At 38.9% G+C, this 18,164-nt stretch overlaps 2 protein-coding genes across 9 annotated transcripts in view; both read left to right on the forward strand.

Moving 5' to 3' along the window:
* LOC141794975 (spectrin beta chain, non-erythrocytic 1) overlaps positions 1 to 9,583 on the forward strand; it is a 116,999-nt gene extending 107,416 nt beyond the window's left edge. For all 4 annotated transcript variants that reach the window (XM_074675661.1, XM_074675662.1, XM_074675659.1 and 1 more), the window contains 4 exons: positions 5,382 to 5,584; positions 5,731 to 5,904; positions 6,124 to 6,166; positions 6,697 to 9,583. In XM_074675661.1, coding sequence (XP_074531762.1) covers positions 5,382 to 5,584; positions 5,731 to 5,904; positions 6,124 to 6,166; positions 6,697 to 6,915 — 639 coding nt within the window. In that variant the 3' untranslated portion in view covers positions 6,916 to 9,583. The remainder of the gene's footprint in view (positions 1 to 5,381; positions 5,585 to 5,730; positions 5,905 to 6,123; positions 6,167 to 6,696) is intronic.
* A 1,507-nt stretch (positions 9,584 to 11,090) lies between these two features.
* Positions 11,091 to 18,164, forward strand: part of LOC141794818 (echinoderm microtubule-associated protein-like 6) — an 84,397-nt gene continuing 77,323 nt past the window's right edge. For 4 of the 5 annotated variants that reach the window (XM_074675352.1, XM_074675355.1, XM_074675354.1 and 1 more), the window contains exon 1: positions 16,084 to 17,906. In XM_074675352.1, the coding sequence (XP_074531453.1) occupies positions 17,710 to 17,906 (197 nt within the window). In that variant the 5' untranslated portion in view covers positions 16,084 to 17,709. Of the gene's footprint in view, positions 11,139 to 16,083; positions 17,907 to 18,164 lie in introns of those variants that run through there. The other variant, XM_074675353.1, reaches the window with a different exon arrangement.

Consider the following 18,164-nt stretch of genomic DNA (forward strand, 5'->3'; position numbering starts at 1 on the left):
CTAACTTCAAATGTATCGTTTACACTATTTTATCTCTTGTTTGATAACAATCGCCTTTCTCTTATAAAAGCAAAATTAGATCTTTTAAAGGCCTTAAAATCACTGCTTGTTATTAAAAACAAGCAAAGAAGCCAATAACACTGAACCCTGAAACAGTGTTAAAACACTTGATGTTGTCTGGAGCTCAGTAGGACAGCTCCACTGAAAAAGAGGATACAAGTGGACATGCAGGATAAGTCAGTCTAATCCTGCTTATTTATCACATTCCTTCAACCTGATGTTAGAACTCCTTTAATTGAGACAATGAGGAAAGTTCTTTCCGCATCAGTACCTGTGAATCAGGAAGTTTCTCCTTTCAGTTTGTTTAACACATTTTATCTTTGGTGGAAACTTTCTGGAGCAAACACAAAAGTTCTTCTGGTTCTTTCAGCTTTGTTCCGTTTCTTCTTAATTATTTAATATTGAGACATTACAAACAGGTTTTATAGACCCTAGACCAAACTTCTGATCATTCTACAAAATGGTGCTCCGTATCTTTTAAACCAAAGATGACCAAACAAGGTAGCATTGTCTGGGAAAAGTCATTAATCTTACTGTGTTGAAGTTTGAAAATTCACATTAGGAATAGCAAATAGCAAATCCCAATGAGTATGAGTGTGGGTGTGAGTGAGTGTGAATGTTGACAGGGGACCACAAAAGTGAACAAACACACACACACACACACACACAACACACACACACACACACACACACACACACACACACACACACACACACACACACACACACACACACACACACACACACACACACACACACCTTTGTTTCCACACATTCCTTTCCTTATTTTCCTTTTCCCTCCTCCTTTCCTCCCTCTGTTTCCCTCAGCTGGACACCCCTGTCATCCTCTCCCCTCAGCTCTTAATGTTTCTGCTACTTTATGTCATCATTTACAAGCTTACGCTCTGGAATATGAACACCTGAGAAGAAGTTTAAGTGAACACACAGCTTTCGTGTCACAATCAGGTTCTAAAGCCACAAACAATGATTTAATTACTAATAATTATTTATCATTGATTTATTAATCAGTCAATATTTTTTAAGAAGTTTTGAAATTAGGTCAATCAGCATTACAATATATACAGTTCCTAAACAAAATCAATCTTAACATTTAGAATAGAACTTTTTGATGTTGTAGGTTATTTTCTACTTCTTTTGTCTTATTCTAGTTGTCTTAAAATAAATATTGAAGGATTCTTTTACTTTTGATTCATCATTCACACTTTAGATCTAAAATTTACAAATCTCTTGGCGTGTAGTGAATGAAGGATTTACTTCAAGTAATATTTTTTATTACAGAATAAGTGATGCATTCCAAAAACCAGTCTTTGACATTTTTGAGGGTGGCTTATTTTAATTCAACTTGATTCTAATTTTATTTATTTGTTTGAAAATTAAGTTAAATAAAAATTTATCTATATATATATTTATTCTGAGATTGCTGGTTTGAGAGCAGGCCCCTCCTCGGACAGAGGCTTTGGTCCTTTTCTCACTAGTCTTGAGCTCAGCATCATCTGATGCACATCATCTCCAACCCTATTTCCAAATTTCCACTCAGTCTCTCAAGCTGTTCAGTACAATAAAGACAGAAGAAAAAGCAATTGATCTTGCTGCCCCATGTGTCTCTACATCACAGAGCCCCATTCCACCGCTCATGTTCGTTTTTCCAGAGTGCACCATTCATTTCTTCACATAATTAATATACAACTCAAAAATAACTCATTTTAAAAATGTTTTACGAAAGCATTTTTGATATTTCACACAGACATTGTAAATACTGACAAATCTACATCACCAAATCATTCCACTGCTTCATGCGATTTCCATGAGATCATCTGAATTTAGAAATGTCCCTCTGTGTGTATTTGTGTACGTGTGTGTGCAAACATACAAATGTCTCTTTTATCCTCCATTATATTTTCCAAGTCACCATTTCATGTTAATTTGACCCTTTGTATCATCATCATCATCATTATCACACTCTGTTGTTTTACATGGTTATGATATTATTTATTTCTCTTGTTGGTTTCTGTTGCATGCCACTGCATCACCCTCAGTTGTTCCCTGACTAACACACATTCCACAATAAACCCTGTCAGAAATAACCTGTGCACTCTGACCCTCTCTGGTTTGTCTCTGTGTGTTGTTGTCCATGTTTAGTTGAGACTTCTCTCCTGAAACAGTGTTAGTGTCATTTTGTGTTTTTTTGTTGCATGCTATCACCATCACAAACATTTCAGCTGAGTTTTCTGTCAGTGTTGTATTTCTTCATCTCATGTCCTGTTTCAGTTTTTTGACCGGGGGCCACACACAAGATCAACATTTTGCAGTGAATTGACTTATTTTACCAACTTTGACCTACTTTTCTCTGACTATTATATATTAACTTGAGTTTAAGTTTTTTTTTTTCAATTAGCCTCTGTGGGCCTTGAAACTGTTCACTTATTGTTCAGGCCGAGTAAATCTACTGAGTTGTTTGTAGCTGTACGTAGCTGAATATAAACCATATCATTATTAGTCATTATCATTGTCAGCCATAGGGTTTAATCTAGAATCTAGAGGTTTTATGTAAAAAAAAAAAATCAGTACATTTTAGAATTGATATTTTATTTTTATATAAAATGTGCAGCAAATGAACAGACATTCTTTCTTCCAACCAAACAATCAGATAGTTTCTTTAATACCCAGAAACTGCATCAAAAGGTTAAATTGGAGCTCAAATTTGGCATTATTATTCATACTCTGTCTGGCTTCACCATTCATGTTATCAAATATAAGCTATGTATCTGTGACAAGGGAGTACAAAAACTGATGGGGTTATATAGAAATTACTAATATTTATCACTGATACAAGAGTCCCCCGCAGTCTGAGCCTAAAGCAGCATGACAGGGGTCTGGTCTAAGTCTGTGCCAGACCTAACTAAGCTTTGGCAGCCTACCTTTGATTTTAATGAATTGTATTGAAAATGCTGTAAAATACAACTTTCTTGATCTGAATTTTAGCTCTATTATGTTCAATTTTGTCTATAAGGTAGAGTGTATGCAATTTTCATTTTCCAGCATAATTGTAAAATTATTTTAAAGTTTTGTTTTTTCAAAATAAGGTGCAGAGGTTGTGGATACAAAAAGTTAATTTTCCCAACATGGTCACCTCTTACATAACAAACACATTGATACTGAGTGATACTGTATTTAGAGAGGATGAAACTATGTTTTAAATGGTTCTCAACAGTCACGCTGTGACTTCAGGATCTCTTATGTAATGTCTAATATGTCACTTTTAGTACTCAAAATTTGTCCAAAAGTTTTCAGTGGCCCTTTAAAACCATTAAGATAAAGCTATTAAACCTGGACTGGATTAACATGCCATTAAAAAATATTCTGGTTTAGTAATCACAAAGCTTTTGCAGAACAAAATATCTGAATGGAGGTTACTGGGTTTTAATCAACCATAAACGTAGCAGGGTTAGCATAGCTCTTTAGGCTACACATAAACATTCACAGGACTGGTCCATCTCTTGCCAAGCCTGAAATAAGAGCTCCAAGGATTGGTTCCCTCAGTTAAAGCTCACAGGATTGGTCCAGCTTCTGCACTGTTCTCAAAATGAGCGTCCTCCATTCGTCCCCAGAAGATCCCAGTGACAGGGTAATAAGCATCCAGTTGGAGTGGGTGTGGTGTGAACAAATAAAATCTGTTTGATACTAGGCCAATCGCACTCTCCCCTCACCGATAATAAGGCCCTTAATGACTTCCAAGCAATTTTGTTGCTAATTGTTTGAGTTTTTGTGATTTTTGTTCTTCTCGTCTTTCCCTCTGGTCTGTCTTCGCACTGTCTGCTGTGTTGTGTGTTACAAAGTAACGTAAAGTATAAAGCATCTCCTAAATCCTGTGATGAAACTTGATATAAGTAACGTAGAAGTTGTCCTAATCAGTACTGAAATCCACTGCTGAACTCACAAAATGTTTAAACCAAAGCTTAAAGATGTGCTTCAAAGGCTGTTTGACATCAGTTTAGTTCAGTGTCCTACGTTGGCTAGCGCTGGTTTTTAGAGGACGTTAAGTTCAAGAGTAAGGATTTGAGTGAGAAACAGAACATTTAGTGACTTTGGACTCAACTTCACTTTCATTCTGACATCCAAAGCTAAAAGTCTAAACAGTATTTAAAATTAAAATGACTGGATGTCTAAAAACATATACCAACACACTCTAGTTATGTCTGTTAGAACTGTATCATCAAATAATGCTTTGGTAAGTACCTGCCCAGCACACCTGACCACCTAAAGGCCCCAAAACAGCAACCACTAAATGGAGGTAACAGAAAACTGGTATGAAAGATAAAGTTTGCTCCTTCAGGATACACAGTCATTTTTACATAAGCTAAACAAATACACTGTAATTGAAATACATACAAAAAAAAACAAAGTGAACGTTTTTATCTTGGCTCATTAGTTTACAATTCACAGAATCTTATGCCATTAACTTATTACCACAATAAATTAATTTATAAAAATATAAACTCTGTTTGCAGTTTACCCTAAGTATTTTTTTCTCTTTCCCTATGCTTAGTTTAGTAAAAGTATACCTACAAAAAAAAAAAAAAAAGTGTAGTTGGGTCAGACTTAGTTTGCTCCATTTGCTGCTCCATTTGGTCCCAAAGGCCCTGGTGGATTTTGGAGCATTGCTCTTGCAAAAGTAAAAAGAACGCCAGCTAAGTAGGGATGGGTACCAAATAAGGGGCTTTTATAGGTACCGACTGAATTTCGTCTATAGTACCGAGTACCAATTCACGTAAAATCAAACTGTTACATGTTTAGGTACCTAAACATATCTTTGTGACTGTGAGGGAGTGGAAGAGTAGGCAAATTTCCATGCTCGACATGAACACAGCATAGCAGGTTTATATATTGAGCAACAAACATGTTAAATTGAAAAACTTTGACATTTTATTATTAAACAGATTAATATGTATTACCACATAAACACACAAAAGTACTGAAAATTGGTACCATTGAGTGCCAATATTGATTACCAGGTACCAGGCATTGGTACTGTATCATTTCAAATGTGATAGGTACCCATCCTTACAGCTAAGTGTTTACTTATATCACTTTTGATTGTTCAGGGGCAGTTTTGACAAGGTCTAGTGTATTTCATAGGTAGAGAGTCATTCCAAGTGTCTACACAGCCTGTGATCGTGCTCTGCTCTGCATGCTGCAGTTCTGATTTACAGCTTCTGTGCAACAAATCTTTCAAAAGAGAAAAAAAATTGAGATGACTCCATCCCATGTCCTCTTCTGACTCTGCCCTCTTCTGATTTCAGGATAATGTGGATGGAGGTGAGGTTGTGAATGGGGTGTCAGAGCCCAGCCCAGCAGGGTCTCCTGGGGCATCCCGCAAGGGCAAGACCAGCCAGGCAGCTACCCTGCCTGCTAAGACCCAGCAGGACACTCCTACATCTCAGCTTGAAGGATTCCTGCATCGCAAACATGAGTGGGAGGGCCATAACAAGAAGGCTTCTAGCAGGTAAGAGTCATGTGCTGAATTTCAACTCTGCAAAGGAAATCTGGAAATATACATGAGGTGTACCCTCTGCTGCGGGTGACTAACTTTACGTGATTAAATTCACAACTTGTTTGACCTCTTCTGTGTTTGTGCTTACGTTTCTGCAGGTCGTGGCACAACGTGTACTGTGTGATCAATCAGCAAGAGATGGGTTTCTATAAGGACCAGAAGAGCGCCAGTCAGGGGATCCCCTACCACAGTGAGATTCCCATCAGCCTGAAAGACGCGGTCTGTGAGGTGGCACTGGATTACAAGAAAAAGAAACACGTCTTTAAGCTGAAGTGAGTATCCTTTAATCTCTTATTCTTTGTTTTTGGATCTATCAGAATAATGATTGTGGTTAGCTGGCTAGGCCATGCTGCTTTATCTGTTCACGTAAGTAGATTTTGTTTTGTAGTGAGTGAGTTAGTTAATTCTTAAAGCTACAGATCAGACTTTTTTGGTAAGTCTCACTTATTGACGAGAACATGTTGATAAAATACAATCTCTTCATCCTACAGGATTACCGATGGGAATGAATATCTCTTCCAAGCCAAAGATGACGTAAGTAAAAGATCTAACACACAGACAAACCTCTTGTCATTGGCAACTATTATCATAGTGATTTTAAAATAGTTTTTATGTGATGATCAATGTTTTCATTTCAGCACATTTTCAGTAAAAAAAAAGATCTGTAAATTATTTTTAATGTATTTTTTAATGAATTTTTTGATGTTTTTAACAATTCAGTAGATTCTTAATTTGTCCCAAATGTCAATATCATTTTAGACAGGGATATGAGATACTTATTGAAGTATTTATTTATTCATTGTCACTTCATTTAGTGTTATTTTGCATGTCATGAATTTTCTCAACACCCCTTTAATGGTTTTTGTGATGTCTGTTTTATAAATTCCCCCCCAGGGGTATTAAAGATATGTTTTTCCTAAAAAATTCTGCACATTATGATTAAATGTTCTGATACCCAAGCACAGCTACATTATGATGGTTGTTTGTGGGTCTGAAAGCTTTCTGGGACGACTCCAAATTCAGCTAACTCTTCCATTCCCTCTCACCCTCTCCCCATCTTCTAGGAGGAGATGAACGTGTGGATCTCAGCCATCTCGGCCGCCGTCTCAGGCGACAAGATGGAGATCACACCCAGCAGCCATAGCACGCCCGCTCCCGCCGCACGTGCCCAGACGCTGCCAGCATCTGTCGCCACAGTGGCAGCTACAGCGGCCGAGTCCAGCCCGGGCAAACGAGAGAAAGACAAGGAGAAACGCTTCAGTCTGTTCAGCAAGAAGAAATAGACGCTCCTCCTTCCCTCCTCCTCTTCTTCCTTCTCCCTCTGGTGCTGTTTGGGGCCGCTCCTCAACATCAATCCATCTTTGGTCAAATATTTGTTGATGTCTGTGTAAATCAACTTAGAGTCAGCGCCTAGCAACTGATACTGTAAAAACTAATATCTTCTAAATAGATTTAAATCAAAGCTCTTAATGTTACAAATGGTCATATAATGTAATAAAATCAAATCATAATATTGCAATTAGAAGAGGAAAACAGATTTTATCAGCAGATTATATTGGCAGTTGCTACGTGAAATGAATTCCCAAACAGCTCCACTTTCCCCCCTCTCTCTACTTTCTCCTTCTTCCTCCTCCTCTTCCTCTCAAAGCGTGACTCCAGCATGCAAGCTCCGAGCCAAAACTCTCCACTCTGTGCCTATCAACTGTCCGGTCTGGCTCAGAGCTACAGTACAGCTATAACACGCACCACCTGTATCCTCTGTTCAGTTTTTGTAAGATAAGGAGCAGGAAAATAAAAAGAATTAAAAAAAAAAAAAGATTGATTGAAGGAAAAATAATCTAAACGGGGTCTGCAAACGCTTCTGGCAGCTGCTGTCTGTCTGGCAGAATTAAATCCAGTTTGCCGCTGAACAACACCACCATGTAGAGGAGAATTCCCAGATTATTCCTGATTATTATTCTTATCCTTATTATTTGTGTTTTCTGTATCCTACTATTTTTTGTTTCCTTTCTCTGCTTTCTCATCATCCCAGCTTTTGTCGACTACTGCCTTTTGTGGGTTGTGTTTACGCTCCTGAGTTGTCTCAGTTGTTTCGTTTTGTTTTCTCTTGTTTTGGGGAAGTTGTAGGTAGTTCCTGTTAGAGTCCATCCTCAGTTTTTTTGCGAGGACTTGTCTTTGCAAGATGACGTGTATCCCTCTGTAGTGGGGAAAACTGAGACCACCGCGGGGTAAACCTCTGAAATTACACCTTCTGCGATTTTAGCTGATATGTCTAAAGCAAGTACAAAAAGAATCAAATGAAAGTGCTCAACAGTTTAAGACATGTGAACTAAAAAGAGTCGAACAATACTAAACAATCCTCAAATCTAAACAGCTTTTTGTGCACTGACTTATTCTGCTTTCCTATTGGTTGGAATTTTGCAATAAACCTGTAGGAAGCAGATTATCCTCAATATGTCCTGTTCATTTCCGATGATGTCCAATTTCTGCAGCGTCACAGACAGTGGCTGTAATTTGGAGCGTTACCCTGCTAGGCTTTGAACTGTATGTATAACTTGTGTATAACAAACTGTTTAAAATAAACCTGTGTTTAATTTCACCTATTATTATTACTAATAAGTCCTACCAACCGTTATAAGCTTCACTTAAGTATAACTTTCTTTACCTGAAAGCCTAACAATGTGTACACTTAACAAATCTGAATGAAGGAGCTATCGAGTCGGCTCAGCCCGGCTCGGTGGGGGAATAAATAACTAAGACCAGTAAGAATGTTTGATAACTCAAACTTAAGAGCATCCAGTAAGTTTTATTTTCTACTCTCTTTACATTTAGTTATTTGGAATTTGTTTTTGTTTCCTCCAGTATGTATTTTCTGTTCCACAGTTAAGCTGTGTCTGAGGTTTATTTAGTCTGACAAGTATGGAGACGTAGATGTATACTATAAAAACAAAATTACTTTAAGCATTGCTGTTAAGTGGAGAAGTTGGTTCTTAAAAAGCATTTACTGGAAGTGAGTAATGTTGCAGCAAAATGGTCGCTTGCTTGTTGGCTTCAGCATTCCATATTTTAAGATTTCAGACGTTTGCCACAAAAGATCTTGCAGTGAAATGTGACGAGTTACTTACCCTGTATGGACGTTCATTAATGACAAAGGTAATCCAAGAACTTTGTGCTAAAATCTTTGGAGTGTGCAGGAACAGATTTGAAGGTGTGGTACAGGTTTTAAGGGCAGAGGTTTAACATTAACAGGATGTACACCTTAATGTAAGAGCAAACCTGTACCCCAAAGATGGCATGTCCTTGTGTTGTGTTTTTTATCTCATTGGTAAAGCTAGAAAGCAAACAAACCTATACCAGAAATTTAAGATAAGGGTTTGGGATTTTTTTTTAAGAACAGAAGATCTGGTAATAGGACTATAGGATGAATTGTGTGATCTCTCATTGAGAAAAATGTCTGGCAATAACAGCTTGGTGAAGATTTACACTACTGGAGCATGTTTCTGTGTATCATGAGCTCACCATCCGTCTAAAGAATCTAAAAATACCCAGACACTGCCCTAAAATCTACCTGCTTTATTAAAGCTTGGATTTCATTTTGGCTTACATGAGATTTTGTCATTAATGAACCTCCAACCTGCCAGGACAAGTGGAATTAAAACAGCAGGATTAAACCCCAGTATGTGATGGTTGGATGTGTTTGTTTTCCACAGCTGGAGGTGGGGCTTGGTTGAACAGTGGTCAGAAACCGCAAGTAACTGAACACCTCCTCACTGAGTCAAAGGTCCTGAAATATTTCCTCTTTAGTTTCTTCTTTTTGCTACATTCTCTGGCGATTTGATAACTATAGTGTGCATTCCTCTGTCACTGTAACCATAGTATCCAGATATTTCTTCATATTGCACAATCAACAATGCCACGATGGGGGTGGGTGGGGTCGGTTAGGTGGGGGTGGGTGGGGCCAGGGGGGGTTATCAGTGAGGTAGTCAGTGTGATGTGGACCAGGGGTCACTGCTAGTTGGATCTGCACCCGTAGACTTCTCCCCATCTCTGTTACATATGTGCAAAAAGCCATTAAAATGCTTTTAAAATGAGCCGATCAGACTCTGACTTTTTTTTTACTTGTGTGTGAAATTATCTCCTCTGTCTTAACTAAACATGTGCCACATAGTCAGACACTTCAGATAAACAATATACTGACTGCAGTATGTTAGAGTTTTGTCCAAAGGCACTCACATCTACTGTGATTTAATCAATGGAGCAGCTTTTTGAATACATCTCTATTATTAATACATTGGTGATCAAAAATACCTGCTGTGTGGACAGAACTTACTTTCCCTGCTTCTCTTTCTAACATTGACCTTTTACCCAAATTCGATCCCTTCTGACACCAAATCAACCAAGATGGACTTTTTTTTAGTGCCCCAGAAACTAATGGATCTCAACTTTCCTTTAGAAACTTCCTTTGCCATCCATTTCTAAATGTTCTCAATGATCTGGGGAACACACAGGATAGTATAAAAAAAAGAAAAGGAAACACATTGCACACTGCTCCTGAGTGAAGTCCTTTGTCAGACTGTTGTTGTGAGCTACAGTGTTGACCAGTTTAAAGACCCAGCCATTAGATCAGCCATGGCTATGTCTTTACTGTGACTGGGGGGTAGTGCTTTCCAGAAATCCAGTCAAGACCTATAGGCTGAACATTTCTGATTGATGAAGCACCTGCAACGTTTTTATTTTGCCATCTTTTTTTTTTACACAAAACATTAAACATGGCTGTGATTCACTTGGTTTTAATAACTCCCAAAGAACTGCCCTCTTTAAGTGTAAGTGTGTCTGTCAGCTCACGTGTTCAGCTCAATGTGTCAGTGGATATCAAGTTTACAACAGCTGTTAAAACTCAGAGAGAATAGATAATGTATGTTTTAAAATATCCTTATCAGATAAGTACAGCAACCGTTTAACACAAATTTTCATTGTAAGATGATGTTGGCCTCTCTTCAGTTGATATGGTGTAATTTTTGCTGAATGGCCTACATCATTATTGTACTCCTCTGTACTGGTACGTGAGTTAAAAGTTCCTGGGCCATAAAAGTTTCTGGTGGGGCGCGACAAAAGCACCCTAAGTCTGTAGATCAAAACACAACTAGGTGGTAAATGCCAATGCCACAAACCCAAGTCTGAGTGGTCAACTTAAATTGGCCCTAGTTTATCACCTTTAGCCCCGCCCCCTGGACCTGGAAAATTATATAGCTTTGAAACCGCTCTTGATTAGTATTTAATGAATTTTTAATTGTTTAGCTTTCACATCTCCTACAATATTATTTAAACATTTCAAATGACCTTTTATTTCAACCAAGAACACTCATAAGAAAATGTGTGACATGAGGCGCTTTCCGTAGCACGTATTTATCCTGCGTAAGTGTTGCGCTCTGTTTCATCGCTTGAATCGTGGTTTGGATACACAGGCGGGACATGACGGAGCGTGAATGCAACGCACTTTCTACAGGTAAGTGGGCAGAAGCAAGCTGTGACAAGTACAGTCCTAGGGCTCCCAGGGTTTTATCCTTGACTTGGTTAAGTGGTTGATTGAAACACTGGCGGAAAGGAAAAGTTAAGTTAAGTGTGAGAGATGTGTGGCGATGTTTTCGTATGCTCCTCGCAGTCAGTGACGGCGACGCTCCGTCACATGTAGCTAACTTGATATCGTTCACAATGAGTCCAAGGGCTAATAAGTATCACATATGACTAAACTTGACTTTAAATAAGAGTTTTTCCAACCAAATGAGTATGCTTTATATTCCCGTACGATTTTTTTGAAAATTGACATTTCTTTGTAGGATTCCCTCTAAATTCAAACTGCTAAGATATTGGCTACAGCCCCACAGAGTGGTCCACTTTGAGCAAGCTGCGGATTGCAGTCTGTGCCTGATCGTTACCCACAATTTAAAATAAGGATGTCAGCGCCAATAGTTGTTTTCTAAATTACTGGTCAGGTTGGACTGAACTGATTTACGGCACTAAGTATGGCAACACCACGCCCACTGATAGAGTGTAGTAGTGTTTCCAGCTGCTGCACAAACCGAGTTCACAAAGTTAAATTGTTTTCACATTTCAAACAGCTCTACGCGTAAAAAGTTGTCTAGAATTATGAAAAGCAGTGTTAAAAAGAAGATTTGCTTTCCATCCATCATTTGCTTAAAATAATAATAATAATAATAATAATAATAATAATAATAATAATAAAATGAAATTCTCAAGGGAAATTAAGTCTTTATCCTGTAAAAAAAAATAAAAATAATAATAAAAGATTTTTCCGATTTTCCTCACAGCCCCTTTAAAGTCTCTCTCTTACAGTGTTGTAAAAAAAGAGTTTCCTAGAGCTACCTGGATGTTATTGAGTAATGAAGGCACTATGAAGTGTTAAATTGTAAAAGCCAAAAGTTTTAAGGAATAAAAAACCGTTTCCCCTGTCTGTCTGTGGGTGGTAAACCGAAAAAATGGAAATCTAAATCAAAAACTTTCTGTGTGGCAGCTGGTCATTCATTTCAAACAGCTTGTTTCTGGCAAGCATCACAGAGCTTTAAACCTCATCAAAGCCAACTTTTACTCACACTGTTGCGTGTCTGTGTTGGTATGAGTGTGTGGTTTGATGTCTATGGATTAAACTGCAGGGAGTCTGGATTTGTCAGGATTACTAACTTCATGCAGAGGGAGCTTAATTAAACGCATACATTGACTTCTTTAATACTGTACACTTTGCATCTCTTAGCACGCCTCATTTATTTGAACATGGCTCTATTCATGGAAAAGATGAAACCATGGGCCCTTCACACATCATCTCATTTGCATCAGTGGAATATAGAGAGATATATTACCACTTTTCATATGGATGTCAAAACAGAGTAGCAGCACTTTCTTTAGTGTTTCTGTATGAATTCAGAATGAGGAAGCCTTACAAGCAGTGTGGACATGTATCAGGATGCATTGTTTTTTAGAGCCTCAGAAACACTACCAACTGTTTTTGCAAGATGAAAAAATGAAAAAGCAGAGTTCCCTATTTTTTCTGGAAAATAATCTCCAACTTGTGTTGATATAAACTCAAGAAACATGTTCTTTAAAATGTGAGATTCAATAAAATATTGTTGTTATAATTAAAAAAGCACATAATGGAAATATAACAAAGTTTTATAGATTTGCCCGTTTGTCATTGCCAGTTTTTTTGTAATTTGAATTTCTACTGGCTGAGTTCATAAACTGGAAAATGATAAGTGAGGGAATCATCTGATTTTGTGCTACACAAAGAGGCATGATGCAATTTTGAGTTTGGACTGATTATAAGCTGCAAAATATTTAAATAATTGAATAGAAATAATAATAGAAATGAACTTAGTTGACCCTTGCTCCTTTACCCTCTAACAGACTGAGAAAGTACTCAGATTTCTTGTTCATTTGTGTTTAACTCAATCAAGAACAATTTCATTTGTTCTCACAGTTCTGTTTTTATTATTATTTTAGCCACAGGGTGGCACTAAAGGACCAGTTCCTGGCCCACTGAAAAACACCAAGTGCACGTCAGCCTCAGCAGCATGTTTCTCAAGGAGCTAATGACTGACATAATCAAACTTTGTTCATTGTCCTTCTCACAGTTGTTGTAGTTAATAAGGTCATGTGTTTGTTCTGGTTTTAGCACTCAAACAGCCCACTGCTGCATGCAGCTGTCCTGTGGGACCTGTGTTTGTTTTGTTGCATTAACCTTTTTTTTTCTCCAGACTGGGGAACGTGTTGTCATAGAGCTCAGACGCAAACATGGCATCAGTTTAAAATTAGACCTGTGAGTAAAGGGGAAAGGAGGGGTCTCAGTCTCATCAATTCAAACACACCTCTTACTGCAACTGTCCAAATATGTCGACAAAAAAATAAACAAAGACATTTTACATAACATTTAGAGTATGAACAGTCTGGTAAATAGATTATTGTAAGTAGAGATATCACTTTACACACAACCATAAGATTTTACTGGACAGCATTTGACAGAACTTCACAGAGTGCAGACAAAAAAAGGGGTAGCAGTTTGCCACATATTACGTTGTTCAATGTTTTTTTCTAGTGCCTTTTGTATAAAAGAGAGGAATACGGGATTTTACAAACACATAATTTTCTGTCTCACTAAAATTCATCACAAACAAGCTTCTTTTTGGCAAAGAATCCAACTGAATGGACAGAAAAACCGTGTTTGATCATCTACTTCAGCTCTTCATTTTCATGTGTCAGGATCTCACAGAGTTTCTATTCTTCCCCCAACATTTATTTTTTTGTTGCCTAAATCAATTTTTTCTTCCCAAAAAGATTTGGTTTTCCTAATCTCTGTTCTTCTTAGTTCATCCTTACTCACAGCAGCTTCAGGGACTTTTGAGTGAGTGTGACATGTAGGCCTCTTGAAGCATAACAATGTCAAAGACATTTTTTTCTTCCCAGCTGCAGCCTACCTGAATTACATAGTCTATGCCCCCCAAGGCTGATTCACTTGCTTGTTAATTAGCTGTATAACTATGTAAGCTAACATGCCAGGTTTGATCACAGAAGACACAAACACCAGCTAGTTAGTGCTGGCATGACCAAATTGATGCCAGAATTACTTCAGTCTCAAAAATAAGTTATAGATTTCTTCAATGGTCTGTTAGGATGGTAAAAAAGACTCGTAAAAGGCATCAGCACCAGCTCCACAAACAGCCAAAGAAGTCAAACTAGAAGGCAGTGAGGTACAACCACCTGTGTACAGGTGGTATACATGCTTTCATTCAGTTCACTTAAGAAGTAAGTAACCAAGTAGCCTTCTTAAGTAAATATATAGTTTATGAACAAAGCAGGGTCAGAGCTCTACACCCTGCGATGAAGTTATGTTTTTTTATCAGAGCAGCCAACTGTGCTGTTTTTGCAGGAATCCTTGAAGCTGATTTCGCCCACACTGTGAGACTCCTAGATCTATACACATCTCTAATGGGTGAGATTACAGCGGTGCCAGGTAACAGAAAAACAAGTCTTCAAATTAGCGCACATAAACACAGCATCAGTCCCAGGTGGTCCATTAAACAGACTCATCTGGTTCTCTGCGGGACCACTCTTAACACCTCACAGTTACTTTGTGGAAGTACCACGATCAGAATTAAGTGATCAGCTCATCATTTATTCTGCTTTAGCCCTCTAATGAACGCTGTGCTGGCATGTAAGATTTTGTTTGTTGGCTATTAATGAGGAGGAACACAAATGTTTTTAAGTGTGACAACCTTACCTTGAGGGTCTTTTACTCAAAAGTAACAAAAATCTTAATCGAATCAAGTCAATACTCAAATACACTGTATTGACAAATTAGTGAGTTAGTTCTTTGCCTAATTTTCCTTTCATGTCATATTCAAGCAGTCCAGTTTCCTTACATTTTACAGTTATTTTCCTGCTCCTGTAGTTTGATTGTCATTATTTTTCATTGTTGTTTTGCATTTTCCGGACACAGTCTGAGCTGAACTGTGTGGTACACTGACCCCAATGAAATTGTTATCCATTCAGCACCCTGGACAGCTCCTTCGTGGCTGTTGCTGTGGGTAGTTGTAGTTGTTCATTCTTCCCTGGCTTTCTCGTGGATGATAACCTATGATGATAACGCACGATGACAAACAAAAACACAGAGTCCCATAATCCTTTGCGGTTGTGCGTCCTCTCCAGCGGTGCCAGGGTGTTTTCTCGCCGTGCGTCATGGTTACCTCCCGAGTCCGAGCTGCGACAAGAGTTTGATAGGCTACCACAATATGAGCGGAAGTGAAGAGATTTGCCTTCAAAATAAAATGATATTTGCGAGCCTGACCGACAGTAAACCAGTCTCAAAATGCTCAGGGTGTAGAGAAATCTAGCACTGACATTTAATACAAAAATAAAAACACAAATCTTAAAATTTTTTTGTAGTTTTAGTAGTAACGAAAAATAGAGTTAAGAAAAAAGAGCTAACCCTTCTCTGCCCCTCTACAAAATGTGTCAAAGAGGCTTTTAATCCGTAATTAACTAAAGTAACAGAATAAATTCAGAGGACTGTACCCTGAGCAGGGCTCGGGTCTAACAACTGGTCTATGATAACACCGTAGTCACACCATACTGATATGGAAACACTAAATTTAGAGCCTACATTGTCTGTCAATGTTTTTCTTTCCTTGTCTGCACACAGTCTACTTTTTTCTAAAGCCAAGTCTGGTCATTTGTAACCCTTCATGTTCGAGACAATTGGACACGTACTTGACCTCTTAGACTGAGCAGTAAGTCAATGTGGGCCACATTTTACTTCTGAAATTTGATGGTGGTTGGGGCTGACATCACGGGCTTTTATTTTTTTAAATCTACCAACCGGAAACACTTTCGCGATTTGCTGTGACTCGCCTTGACGCTTCTGCCTCTCAGTCCGAAAACGAGCGAGAAAACATCACTGTGGTGAGACTCGGCGGTCAGGGAGGGTCTCCATTAGGCGTCTGAAGTCCGGTTTTCTGACCACCTAAGTCCGCTCGTCTGTTCACCTGCCTGTCAGTCCGTCTGTCAGCGTATCTGTGGTTGGAGGGGCTCAACTGCAGCAGGATGATGCACTCTCCTGCCGGGAATCAGGACTTTCCTCTTCTGTCATCCGCCCGGGATGCTGCGGTCTGATCGCGGGGTTTCTCCCCTCCTCTGCCCGCTGAAGTTGGATCATCTGCGGGGGTCAAACACTTGTTTTTATTGCTCTCTCCCCCTCGTGCTCATCGGTTCTATCCATAACAGCCCGAACATTTAACACTGGGAATAATTCGCCTCTGTTATTCAGAGATTGTTGATCGTTATTCTTACTACACACAATGCTGTCCTAACCGGTGGATTTTACTCCCGCACAGATTTGTGAATGGGTTTGGCAGTCGCCACTGGCTTCTTCTCTTTTTGCGCGCTGTACGTTATCCCACGCAGGGATGATGTGAACACTCGGGGCACACAGGAGGACAAAAACACCCGGGCTGTAGTAACTATGGCTGGTACCGAGGTCGAGGATTAGTGTGAGGAGGGATTATATTTTCCAGGAGCAGAAGCCTCCATCAGTTGTTTGGTTGTTTATTGTCTCTGGAATTTTTATTTTTGTTGGACACAAGGAGAACTTTCGAGACGTACTGGGATGTTTTGTTTCTGTATTTTATTTTGTGGTTTGTTTCTGATCATCAGCGCTGTGCGTGGAGAAGGCGCCGAGAATATTCCAGGCGGTGTCAGAAATTATGAATGAGGCTTAGGACGCGGCTCAGAGAAATAAAACTGCAGTAGCCCACTGTAAACATCACAAAAAGTTAATCTCATGTCGTTTTGTAGATTTAGACTAGACAGTCTGGACTGGGGTTGTAAATTAGGGTACAATACAGGTACAGTAGTCTCTTCAGGAATATTACAGTATATAATAACACATTAAGCACAGGAGGTAAAATAAAACCAAACAGTGCTTAAAAGTCAGCAGACACTCTGGCTTAAATGACAGAGATGTGTCATTCAGAGGTATGAGCTGAAGTGATGCTACTGCTGATGAAAGCTGGTAGATGAGAAAGCTGCTGTCATGCACTTAGGAGATGAATTAAAAAACATGGAAATACTACAGACAAAAGAAACGAAACAACCCTGATAAAGTAAAAGATTATGGTTTTACAGTAAAATTTTATCTAACTCTGGCTGCGTGTTAGCTGATATTTCCACAAAAGCTTGTTTTTATTGTACTGCTTCAGATGAAGGATTATCAAAAAGTACATAATAATCAGTTGTGATGTATTGTTTGGCTGATCGTTTTATGTCCTTGTAGCCTTTATGATGAATACTTCGATGTTTAGAAAGAGAATAATCAACAAGGACTCAAAAGATGAAGAAATTAAGATGCCCTCATATGTACCAACCTGTGAAATAATGTGACGTGAACTTTTGCCTATCCACAGAACACTACTGAATCATATACTTAAAAGTTCTACCTGTAAATATCGGATCAAACATTTGTTGGACCAGGGCTGCAGTATCGGACAAACTGTCCTGTCAGATGAGTGAGCATGTCAGACCGGAGTGCCCCGGGCTGCCGGCTCAGACTGGACTGGGTCTACGGGTACCGGGGCCACCAGTGCCGGAATAACCTGTATTACACCGCTGGGAAGGAGGTGGTGTACTTTGTAGCCGGGGTGGGCGTGGTCTACAATTCCAGAGAGCACAGCCAGAGGTTTTACCTGGGACACAATGATGACATCATCAGGTAAGACTGCTGTTACACCTGGACATGTACAAGTAACAAAGCGTACTATTTATTGAAGCAATGAATGTAAAGCTTTCCCACACTTTTTAAATGTAAAGTCCAACAGTCACCATTTGGACTAAAGGGTTATTTCTACCTGGAAAAACAGTGAAAACAGTTCTTGAAAACTGGTGTCGCCTTGTTCAGCAGAGGGTGCTCCAGTTCTATAGGTTTCAGTACTCTCAGCATTATCTGTAGCCCAGGTTAGCTGATGTGGGC

This window comes from Halichoeres trimaculatus, unplaced genomic scaffold (assembly GCF_033239565.1).
Source record: "Halichoeres trimaculatus isolate MK-OKI-2021-1 unplaced genomic scaffold, fHalTri1.1 fHalTri1_scaffold_8, whole genome shotgun sequence".
Lineage (NCBI taxonomy): Eukaryota > Metazoa > Chordata > Actinopteri > Labriformes > Labridae > Halichoeres > Halichoeres trimaculatus.